General features: G+C 43.7%; 1 protein-coding gene across 4 annotated transcripts in view; it reads left to right on the top strand.

The window, feature by feature from the left end:
• The window catches only part of kat6b (K(lysine) acetyltransferase 6B), a 240,255-nt gene that overhangs the window by 48,007 nt on the left and 179,448 nt on the right, over window positions 1-12,800 (top strand). For 2 of the 4 annotated variants that reach the window (XM_059946834.1, XM_059946835.1), the window contains exon 4: window positions 9,213-9,328. In XM_059946834.1, coding sequence (XP_059802817.1) covers window positions 9,213-9,328 — 116 coding nt within the window. Of the gene's footprint in view, window positions 1-3,899; window positions 4,198-4,381; window positions 4,890-9,212; window positions 9,329-12,800 lie in introns of those variants that run through there. The other 2 variants (XM_059946837.1, XM_059946836.1) reach the window with 2 other exon arrangements.

Below are 12,800 nucleotides of genomic sequence, written 5' to 3'. Positions count from 1 at the left end.
CCCATCTGCCACTCTTTAGCCCATTCTTCCAATTTGTCTAGGTCCTGCTGCAATTACATTGCTTCCCCAGCACTACCTATCTCTCCAGCTGACTTCATATCATTCATAAACTCTGCCACAAAGCCATCAATTCCATTATCTAAATCATTGACAAATTTTTTACTCAGAGAGCAGTGAGTGCGTGGAATAGCTGCCAGTAACGGTGGTGGAGGTGGATGTGATAGGGTCTTTTAAGAGACTTGGATAGGTACATGGAGCTTAGAAAAATAGAGGGCTGTGGGTAAGCATAGTAATTTCTAAGGTAGGGACATGTTCGGCACAATTTGTGGGCCAAAGGGCCTGTATTGTGCTGTAGGTTTTCTATGTTTCTATGTAACACTGAAAAGGCAGTGATCCCAAAACTGACCCCTGAGGAACAACAGTAGTCACTGGCTGCCAACCAGAAAAGATCCCTTTTATTTCCACCTGCTGCCTCCTGCCTGTCAGCCATTCCTCTATACATACCAGTATCTTTTCTGTAATGCTATAGGATTTTATCTTGTTAAGCAGCCTCATGCATGGGACTTTATCAGATACCTTCTGAAAATCCAAGTAATTGACAACCACTACCTCTCCTTTGTCTATCCTGCTTGTTATTTGCTCGAAGAGCTCTGGCAAATTTGTCAAGCAAGATTTCACTTGGCAGAAACCATGCTGACATTAACTTATTTTATCATTTGTCTCCAAATACCCTAAAGCCTCATCCTTAATAATAGACTCCCAACACTTTCCTGACCATTGATGTCAGGCTAACTGGCTTATAATTTCCTTCCTTTTGCCTTCCTCCCTTCTTAAAGAGTGGCATGACATTTGCAATTTTCCAGTCCTCCGGGATCATGCCAGAATCAAGTATTTATTGAAAGATCATGACCAATGCATCTGTTATCTCCTCAGCAACCTCTCTCAGCACTCTGGGATGTAGTCCATCTGGTCCACATAATTTATCCACCTTAAGGTCTTTCAGTTTGCCTAGCACCTTTTGTGATAGCAATGACACTCACTCCCACTTCCTGACACTCACAGACATCTGGCACACCGCTAGTGTCTTTCAAGGTGAAGACAGATGGAAAGTACAGTTTAGGTTCCTCTGTCATTCCTTTGTCCCCCATTACTACCACACCAGCATCATTTTCCAGTGGTCAAATATCAACTCTCATCTCCCCTTTATTCTTTATATAACTGAAAAAACTTCGGTATCCTGCTTTATATGATTGGCTAGTTTGCCCTCATATTTCATCTTTTCCCTTCCTGTAGCTTTCTTAGTTGCCTTTTGTTCAATTTTAAAAGCTTCCTCATCATCTCACCTCCCACTCACTTTTACTACATTATATGCCCTTTCCTTGGCTTTCATGCAGTCCTTAATTTCCCTTGTCAGCCACTGTTTCCTACTCCTGCCATTTGAGTGCAACTTCTGTGGGACATGTCTATCCTGCACCTGATAGAAAACATAGAAAACCTACAGCACAATGCAGACCTTTTGGCCCACAAAGTTGTGCCGAACATGTCCCTACCTGAGAAATTACTAGTGCAAATGTGAGGAAATCTGCAGATGCTGGACATTCAAGCAACATGCACAAAATGTTGGTGGAATGCAGCAGGCCAGGCAGCATCTATAGGAAGAAGTACAGTCAACGTTTTGGGCTGAGACCCTTCATCAGGACTAACAGAAAGAAGAGATAGTAAGAGATTTGAAAGGGGGGGGGATCCAAAATGATAGGAGAAGACAGGAGCTGGAGGGCAGAAGCTAAGAGCTGGAAAGTTGATTGGCAAAAGGGATACACAGCTGGAGAAGGAAGAAGATCATGGGATGGGAGGCCTAGGAAGAATGAAAGGGGGAGGGGAGCACCAGAGGGAGATGGAGAGCAGGCAAGGAGTGATTGTGAGAGGGGCAGTGAGAGAAAAGAAAAAAGGGGGGGGAGAGAGAGAGATAGATAAATAGATAAGGGATGGGATAAGAAGGGGAGTGGGCATTATGAAAGTTAGAGTTCATGCCATTTGGTTGGAGGCTACCTAGCTGGAATATAAGGTTCCTCCAACCTGAGTGTGGCTTCATCTTGACAGTAGAGGAGGCAATGGGTAGACATATCAGACTGGGAATGGGATGTGGAATTAAAATGTGTGGCCACTGGGTGTTCCTGCTTTTCTGGGTCAAAATGTGATCGAAAAGTTGAAGGGCCAAATAAATTAGTCCTAACTCTTAATAATTTCTCCTTTGGCTCCTCCCACTTCCTCCAATCCAAAGGTGTAGCCATGGGCACCCATATGGGTCCCAGCTATGCCAGCCTTTTTGTTGGCTTTGTGGAAAAGTCCATGTTCCAAGCACATATGGTCATCCGTCCCCCACTTTTCCTTTGCTACATCGACGACTGCATTGGTGCTGCGTCCTGTATGCATGCTGAGCTCGTTAACTTCATTAACTTTGCCTCCAACTTTCACCCTGCCCTCAAATTTACCTGGTCCATTTCCAACACCTCCCTCCCCTTTCTTGAGCTATCTCTATCTTTGGAGATGGCTTATCTACTGTTATCTACTATAACCCACGGACTCTCACAGCTACCTGGACTATTCCTTTTCCCACCCTGTCTCTTGCAAAAATGCCATCACCTTCTCGCAATCCCTCTGTCTCCGCCGCATCTGCTCTCAGGATGTATGCGGGATGGTTTTCTGAACCAGCGTGTCGAGGAACCAACTAGAGAGCAGGCCATTCTAGATTGGATATTGAGCAATGAGGAAGGGTTAGTTAGGAATCTTGTGGTGCGAGGCCCCTTGGGTAAGAGTGACCATAATATGGTGGAATTCTTCATTATGATGGAGAGTGACATAGTTAATTCAGAAACAAAGGTTCTGAACTTAAAGAAGGGTAACTTTGAAGGTATGAGACGTGAATTAGCCGAAGTCAAAATATAAGTGAGAGGATTGTTATCCGTTCTCACCTCAAACTTGGCTCCATACAGGTAATCGCTCAACTTGTCCACCACCGCCCACTTCAGCACCAGGAACTCCAACTTGTGAATGGGATAGTTTCCCTCAGATGGCGACAAGCTTCGGCTGACAAAGGCTACCGGTCTCAATGCTTTGCCATGCTCCTGGTACAGAACAGCCCCTAGACCCTCTCAGCTGGCATCCGTGTGCAGCACATATGGCTTCTGTGGATCGGCAAAAGCCAACACCGGGGCTTAGGTCAGTGCCCTTTTCAAAGATCAGAATGCCTCTTCACATCGATCATCCCATCTCGAGCCAAAAGGTTCCACTGGGTTCCAGTATCCTCCAGCGTCTTGCCTCCGGTCCCCCTTCCTTTTCTTTCCCACCAGGGGATAGCCACACAACAGCTGAGTCAACGAGTGACACATTCTGGCGTATCCTTTCACGAATCAGCGGTAATACCCACAGAACCCCAAAAATGAGCGTAGAGCGCTCACTTTCTGTGGTCTCGGCCAGGTGGTCACGGCCTCTATCTTGGGTGGATCAGTAGCCATTCCCTCTTGCGAAATGATATGGCCAACGTAGCTGATCGACGACTTGCAGAACTGGCATTTGTCCAGGGAAAGCTTCAGCCCTTCCTCCTTAAGCCAGCTTAATACCTTTAACAGCCGCTTTTCATGTTCCTCCAAAGTCGATCCAGACACTATCAAATCGTCCAGGTACACCAGCACCTCCAATTGATTTATATCCCCCACAGTCCTCTCCATGAGCCTCTGGAAGGTGGCTGGGGCCTCTGATATGCCTTAGGGCATTCGTTCGAACTGGAAGAACCCCAGCAGGCAGATAAAGGCTGTCTTTTCTTTATCGCCTTCACTCATCGGGATCTGGTAATACCCACTTCTTAAGTCCAGCACACTGAACCATTTCACTTCACTCAGACAGGCCAACGCATCCTCGACCCTTGGGACAGTATATTGATCAGGGACAGTTCGCCGATTCAAGGTCCTGTAGTCAACACACATGCGCACCCTCCCATTCTTCTTCAGTGCCACCACTATTGGGGACACATAAGGACTTCAAGACTCAGCTATGATTCCGGCTATCCCCCAGAGGCCCCGGATGAGTGGGGAGGCCGAAGAATACTGTAGGGGATGTAGTCATTGTATCCGGAGGAAGACCCTGCCAGCGTCAGCGGCTCCACTGTCGCACTTGCATAGTGCAGGACCTCTGGACCTGGTATGTATGGATTTTCTGTTGATTGAACCTGGCACCAGCAACACCGCGAATGTCTTAGTCATCACCGATCATTACACTCGCTATGCTCAGGCATTTCCCACTAAGGATCAGAAGGCGATGACAGTGGCGAAGGAGTTATGGGAGAAGTATTTTGTTCATTATGGCCTTCCTAGGTGAATCCATAGGGATCAGGGGTGGGACTTTGAGAGCCGCCTGCCGCCTTATCCATGAATTACTGACTATGCTTGGGGTTGAGAAATCCAGGACTACCCCTTATCACCCACAGGGTGATCCTCAGCCAGAGAGGTTCAACAGGACCTTGTTGGATATGCTCAGGACGCTGGAGATGGGGCAGAAAAATAAGTGGAGTCATCATATTGGACAATTGGTTCACTGTTACAATTGTACTCGCAATGATGCTACAGGGTACTCACCTTGTTATCTGATGTTCGGGCGGGAAGCGAGGTAGCCCATTGACTTGTGTTTTGGGACTGAAGTGGGTGAATTACCCGGGAAGCCCGATCTAAAGTACGTGTCCGATATGTAGAGGGAGTTACAGAGGGCGAACGAGTTGGTCGAGGCGGCGGCTACCAAACAAAATCAGAGGAATAAGATGAGATATGATCAAAAGGTGAAGTTGGCCCAATTATTGCCGGGCGACCGGGTCCTTTCACGGAATTTGGGACTCCCTGGTAAGTACAAGTTGGCAGATTGATGGGCGGCCAGCCCCTATGTAATAGAGAGCCAGATGCCGAATCTACCAGTTTACCGGGTGAAACCTGAGGATGGGAATGGGCCTATCAAAGTACTCCATCTGAATCACCTGCTGCCCCTGGGTCAAGCAGTGCAAGTGGACAAGGAGCCAGAGTGGGAGGTTGTGCCTAGTACAAGGACTCTGCGAGGCCGCTGAGCAAGGGAAGAGCCCACTGCTGAGGAGCCGAGATTGGTCCGTAACCCGGGAATGGATACTGATTCGGAAGATGACGAATCAGATGAGTGGCCCCTGTTCCCATTCGCTGACATTTCTGTACCAGAAGAGGAGGCTCCTGGCCCTTCCCCTACTGAGTTGGGCGAGAGGAGGGAAGGTGTTGATGGTCAGATGGAGAGACAGCCAGTGTTGGGGGGAGAGAGGGTGGAACCGGAACGTGAGCCAGAGGGTTCTCAGGTGAGGGGGGAACCCCGTGAGGGAGGGAGTGAGGATCTGACAGGTAAACCTGGGGTGTCCAAGGCAGAGGGTTCACAGGTGAAGAGGGAGCCCAGTGAGGCGGAAGGGTCGGCAGAAGGGGTACGGAGATCTCAGAGGAGTAGGCGCCCCCCACCCCCCAGACCGGTTGACATATGTGGTGCCAGGAGAACCGAGTGTGATTTCTACTGCTCTAGGTAGTTATGTTGCTGCTTTCTGCACCTGAGTTGGGTTTTGTGTGTTGCAAGAAGCCTTAGGGAACTCTGGTAATGTCATGAGGGCATGACATTTGCTGGTGGGGGGAGAATGTACAATGTACTGTGTATGTTAATCTTATGCTTCTTTGGCTTGCTAGAGTAGGAATGCTTTTATGTTTGATAAGTGTTTTCCCTCGCAATTGTTTAGCTTTGGACTCGCTGATAATGGGGATTGTATTCATTTTTTAACCAATGGGGAATGTTATTTTGTCCTGTGAGGCTGGGAGCTTGGGGGTTTCGCGGTCTTTTCAGGGGAGGCGGGAAGGAGATGCCGAGGAAGGTGGACGTGCGCTACACTGCTCGGTCGACCACTGGGGGTGGTCCCAGGTCCAAGGATGTGGAGGTTGGAGGAAAGGGACGAGGGGTCGAACGGTTCGATGGTTGAGCTCCAACGATGTGCACTGAACTGACTTAACTTTGATAAGTTGGCGCCTTTCACTTTATTTTCTTTTCCTTCATATATACTGTATTGCATAGTACTCTTTTAGTTTTAGTAAAATCTTTAAAGTGTATTCCATAACGGTATCTGATGTGAGTTTGATATTGTGTGTGTATGCGCGGCATAAACTTGATTATCACAGCATCTGTGTGTACGGGAGGTGGGGTTGGTGAATGGCTGGATTTCCTTTTCCCCTAGACATATACCAGCCTGTTGGGTAAGTGTTACACACAGTAAGTACAGGAAACACAATAGAATCAATGAAAGACCACACCCAACAGGATGAACAAAGGACAAACTGCAAATGCAACAAGTGAAAAAATGATAATAATAAATAAGCAATAAATGTCGAGAACATGAAATGAAGAGTCCTTGAAAGGGAGTCTGTACATTGTGAAAACAGTTAAGTGATGGGATGATTGAAGTTATCCCCTCTGGTTCAAAAGCCTGATGCTAGAGGGGTAATAACTATTCCTGAACCTGGTGGTGTGGGTCCTGAGGCCCATGTTATTGAGATGTTTGTTCTTGAACCTTAGCCATTACATAATGTGAATTTATCAAGTAACTGTATACAAATACCTGATGATGTGTGTTTTCCCAGGGCATTTTACACTTAAAAGTAGCCGCTTAGGCTAAGGTGACACCAGAAATAAAACCTGAACTATTTAACTACTTTACACAGCATAATGTAATGTTTTATATAAACTATCATTAAAACACATTTTGACAGCAAAGGAAATAATGTGAATATGTAAACCATGACATAAGTTTAATAGCCCCATAGAAATGTATACAAGTATTACTTCTCTAACTTCCGTTAATGCCCCTCCTCCCCTTCTTACCCCATCCCTGACATATTTAGTTGTTTGCCTGTTCTCCATCTCCCTCTGGTGCCGCCCCCCCCCCCACCTTTCTTTCTCTTGAGGCCTCCCATCCCATGATCCTTTCCCTTCTCCATCTCTGTATCACTTTCGCCAATCACCTTTCCAGCTCTTAGCTTCATCCCAACCCCTCCGGTCTTCTCCTATCATTTCGCATTTCCCCCCTCCCCCCACTACTTTCAAATCTTTTACTATCCTTCCTTTTGGTTAGTCCTGACGAAGGGTCTCAGCCCGAAACGTCGACAGCGCTTCTCCCTGTAGATGCTGCCTAGCCTGCTGTGTTCTACCAGCATTTTGTGTGTGTAGTTGCAAGTATTTTTATCTCTTTTCACTTAAAATGCTATCTTTTTATTGCCAAAACCAATGTTTTCATAAATGTGCAATATATTCAAAGTAATTGGCTTTACTCCTGAACCCTTTGATTCTATCCTTTCTTGTTTTAATGTATTTTTCTGAGGTGTTTTGCTCATCTCATGGGTTCTTTTCAACCTGCCTTTCTCTCGTGTATCCATCTTGTTCTGTTTAGACTCACACACATTCTTTTCTTACTTTCTTGTGTTCATGTTGTTGAATTGGGATCCAGATTGGTGTTTTTATTGTGTGTTTCTATATATTTTTAGCTTTCTTTATATTTGCACCATCTTCTGTTTTATCTGTAAACATTTATTAAGTTATTGTATCATCAGTATATTCTGGATAATTAAGCAGCTCTCCTGGTTAACTGAAGTTTAAGAAAAGATAAACTACTGTTTAACTGAGCAGCAAATTATGTATTTAAATGAAATACTAGACAAATTAGAACTACCAATTCTACTACAGTACTATGTATTGTACTATAAAACTGTATTAGTTCCTAATAGTTATTGACAGAGGAATTCATACAGTGAACGATGCCCTGATCTTTTGATTGTAAATGAACAAAATCAGCACAGACACCTGGAGTAGATAATGGACTGCTGCCTTACATGAAGTAGTGTTGTCAAAAAAATCACTTTTTTAATTCGGTGTCAGTCGGCCCAAATAAATAACATAAGCATACAAAGTTGATGATCTTTTAAACTGTTTGCTCCAAGCACAGTGCAGTTTCTAATGGCCAGCATGTGCATATGAATGATGATAGTTAGAAACTGTTGCATCTTCCATTCAAGATTTTTGTTGATACCTTCAAACTCTTTGCAATTTCTAATTTGCTGAAGTAATGAATTCTTCTCATTTTCACTTCTGGTTACTTCTTGGAACTCCAAGCCTGAATGCTTGAATCCCCCACTGAGCAAAAAGAGTTCTGAATTGTCTTAAGCTCATTTCTCATCAACTATCAGTGACAAAGAGCACTATTTTTTGAACATAAAGACACACAACTGACACTATTTAAAAAAACTGTTCATTTGAAGCATGGTGTAGTGTCTAATGGCCATGCAAGTGCAAGCGACCGATATTCGTTAGATGTTGTTTGACAACAGTCTGCTCACAGTTTTCCTTATCGAATCTGATTTAGACTTATTTGCAGTATAAAGGTCGAGCATGTGGTCAAGTTTTTTGTTACTTCTTTACCTGCCTTGTTTGCTGGTACAGGCTGACCCTGCCTGACCTGCACTATGATGAACATTCATAAAACTGTGACCATACAATTGCACCTCATTCTTGACTTCTGGACAACACCATCTCCAGATCTAACAACATTGTGTATAGGTTTACTTTCAGTTTTTTTCTATTATTCTTGGTGTAGCATTTTGCACCATCTTTTCAAATAAAAGACAATTTTTGCACTTAAAATTAGTTCTTTTGTTTGCTCTTACAATATTGCTACGTTACTAAAGTCTTTTCTCACAAATTCTTCAGATCAATAGTACAGCCTTCCTAACCCTCAACTATGAAGGTTTGTAAATCTGCATAGCCAATATCAGAAAGCTAATGGCAGCCTTGCTGAGTTCTGATATATTCCCACTATCGTGTGTCCACGTGGTTATGCTTTTACTGATCTTGTGTATTGAATGGTTTGAAATGAATGGCAGATATGAAGGGACTTTCACTGTGCCCAGGTCTTCTCTGTTAACCTTGTGTGTTTTCCCATTTCTGCTGTTGCTGAACCAGAGCACAATGAGGTTTGAATTTAGGATTTTTTTTGAATAATTTAATGCCAAAGCATGGGATGCTTTTGGTGACCTGCAAAGAGCTTTGTTTCGAGTAACACTGAATAACTAGAAATAACTCTCTGTAATATTATCAGCTCTTAAAATAATGTTTCCCTTTTATAGGGCATCCATCATGTTTAAAATTCTCTCCAGAGTTAACAGCCCATGTGAAAACCTTAAGATGGCAATGTATTGAGTGCAAGACTTGCAGTGCTTGTCGAGATCAAGGAAAAAATGCTGTAAGTATTATATATTTTTTCAAGCTTCTAAAGATCATCTTTATCACTACATGTTTTGTAGAGGAGAAGAGTGGAAATTTAATGCATTTCATCAACTTCCCTCAAAGTTAGTAGAACATAGAACAGTACAGCACAGGAAAAGGCCATTCAGATCATAATCTTATGCCAAACTAATTAAATTAGTAATTAAATTTCACAGTAGAGGACACGTCTAATATGCCAAAGAATTATGTTATGGACGAAATGGGAGGTGAGGACCTTGATAAAATCACTGTCACTAAAGAGATAGTGATCAGCAAACTAGAGGGCCTAAAGGTTGATGTCCCCTGGTCCTGATGGAATGCATCCCAGGGTGCTAAAGGAATTGGCAGAGGTTATAGTAAACGCGTTGGTAATCATTCATCAAAACTCTAGACTCTGGGCAGGTCCTGGTGGATTGGGAGACAGCAAATAGAACCATAGAACATTACAGCACAGAATTAAGCCTTTTGGCCCTTCTTGGCTGTGCCGAACCATTTTTCTGTGTAGTCCCACTGACCTGCACCTGGGCCATATCCCTCCAAACCCCTCTCATCCATATACCTGTCCAAGTTTTTCTTAAATGTCAAAAGTGAGCCCGCATTTACCACTTCATCTGGCAGCTTATTCCACACTCCCACCACTCTCTGTGTGAAGAAGCCCCCCCCCCCATGTTCCCTTTAAACTTTTCCCCCTTCACCCTTAACCCATGACCTCTGGTTTTTTCCTCCCCTGGCCTCAGTGGAAAAAGCCTGCTTGCATTCACTCTATCTATACCCATCATAATTTTATACACCTCTATCAAATCACCTCTCATTCTCCTACGCTCCGGGGAATAAAGTCCTAACCTATTCAACCTTTCTCTGTAACTCAGTTTCTCAAGCCCCAGAAACATTCTTGTAAACCTTCTCTGCAGTCTTTCAACCTTATTAGTATCCTTCCTGTAATTAGGTGACCAAAACTGCACACAATTCTCCAAATTCAGTCTCACCAATGTCTTATACAACCTCACCATTACATTCCAACTCTTATACTCAATACTTTGATTTATAAAGGCCAATGTACCAAAAGCTCTCTTTACAACCCTATCTACTTGTGATGCCACTTTTAGGGAATTATGTATCTGTACTCCCAGATCCCTCTGTTCTACTGCACTCCTCAGTGTCCTACCATTTACCTTGTATGTTCTACCTTGGTTTGACCTTCCGAAGTGCAATACCTCACACTTGTCTGCATTAAACTCCATCTGCCATTTGTCAGCCAATTCCTCCAACTGGTCCAAATCCCTCTGCAAGCTTTGAAAACATTCCTCACTGTCCACTACACCTCCAATCCTTGTATCATCAGCAAATTTGCTGATCCAATTTGCCACATTATCATCCAGATCATTGATATAGATGACAAATAACAATGGACCCAGCACTGAACCCTGTGGCACACCATTAGTCACAGGCCTCCACTCAGAGTAGCAATCCTCCACTACCACTCACTGGCTTCTTCCATTGAATCAATGTCTAATTCAATTTACTACCTCTCCATGTATACCTAGCGACTGAATCTTCCTAACTAACCTCCCATGCAGGATCTTGTCAAAGGCCTTACTGAAGTCCATGTATACAACATCCACTGCCTTCCCTTCATCCACTTTCCTGGTAACTTCCTCGAAAAATTCTAATAGATTGGGTTAAACATGACCTACCATGCACAAAGCCATGTTGACTGTTTCTAATAAGTCCCTGTCTATCCAAATACTGGTAGATCCTATCTCTTAGTATTCCTTCCAATAATTTACCTACTACCGATGTCAAACTTACCGGCCTATAATTTCCCAGCTTATTTTTTGAGCCTTTTTTAAACAATGGATCTACATGAGCTATCCTCCAATCCTCTGGCATCTGACCCGTGGATATGGACATTTTAAATATTTCTGCCAGGGCCCCTGCAGTTTCAACACTAGTCTCCCTCAAAGTCCGAGGGAATACTCTGTCAGGTCCTGGGGATTTATCTACTCTGACTTGGCTCAAGACAGCAACCACCTCCTTCTCTTTAATCTGTATAAGTTCCATGACCTCATTACTTGTTTGCCTTGTTTTCATAGACTCCATTCCAGTTTCCTTAGTAAATACAGATGCAAAAAAACCATTTAATATCTCTCCCATTTCTTTTGGTTCCATACATAGCCGACCACTCTGAACTTCAAGATGACCAATTTTATCCCTTACTGTCCTTTTGCTCTTAATATACCTGTAGAAGCTCTTAAGATTATCCTTCACCCTGACTGCCAAAACAACCTCATGTCTTCTTTTAGCTCTCCTGATTTCTTTCTTAAGTATTTTCTTACTCTTTTTATACTCCTCAAGCATCTTATTTCCTCCCTGTTGCCTACACATGTTATACATCTCTCTTCTTCTTTATCAGAGTTCCAATATCCCTCGAGAACCAAGGTTCCTTATTCTTATTCATTTTGCCTTTAACCCTGACAGGAACATACAAACTCTGCACTCTCAAAATTTCTCCTTTGAAGGCCTCCCACTTACTAATCACATCCTTGCCAGAGAACAACCTGTCCCAATCTAAGCTTTTTAGATCCTTTCTCATTTCTTCAAATTTGGCCTTTTTCTAGTTTAGAACTTCAACCTGAGGACCAGATCTGTCGTTATCCATGATCACATTGAAACTAATGACGTTATGATCATTGGAACCAAAGTGTTTCCCTACACACACTACCGTCACCTGCCCTAACTCATTCCCTAATAGAAGATCTAATATTGCATACTCCCTAGTTGGTACATCAATATATTGATTTAGAAAACTTTCCTGAACGCATTTCACAAACTCTAACCCATCTAGACCTTTAACAGTATGGGAGTCCCAATCAATGTGTGGAAAATTAAAATCCCCTACAATTACAACTTTCTGTCTCCTGCAGTTGTCTGTTATCTCTCTGCAGTTTTGCTCCTCCAATTCCCGCTGACTATTGGGTGGTCTATAATACAGCTCTATTAATATGGTCATACCTTTCCTTTTTCTCAGCTCCACCCATATGGCCCCAGTAGACAAGCCCTCTAATCTTCCCTGCTGAAGCACTGCTGTAATATTTTCCCTGACTAGCAAAGCCACCCCCCCCCCACCCTTCATCCCTCTGCCTCTATCACATCTGAAGCATCAGAACCCTGGAACATTGATCTGCCAGTCCTGCCCCTCCTGTAGCCAAGTTTCAGTAATGGCTATGATGTCATAATTCCATGTGTCAATCCAGGCCCTCAGCTCGTCTGCCTTTCCCACAATATTCCTTGCATTGAAATATACACACCTCAGAAGATTATTACCACCACACACAACCTTACTATTTGTGACTTTGCATGAACTACTAACATCATTTATTTTTACCCCCGTTCCACTATCTACTCCGGCACTTTGGTTCCCTTCCCCCCGCAAATCTAGTTTAAACCCT

The sequence above is a fragment of the Hypanus sabinus genome, chromosome 21 (genome assembly GCF_030144855.1).
Source record: "Hypanus sabinus isolate sHypSab1 chromosome 21, sHypSab1.hap1, whole genome shotgun sequence".
NCBI classification, from domain to species: domain Eukaryota; kingdom Metazoa; phylum Chordata; class Chondrichthyes; order Myliobatiformes; family Dasyatidae; genus Hypanus; species Hypanus sabinus.
The sequence above is the reverse complement of the archived record's forward strand: the minus strand, read 5'-3'. Positions and strand labels throughout refer to the sequence as shown.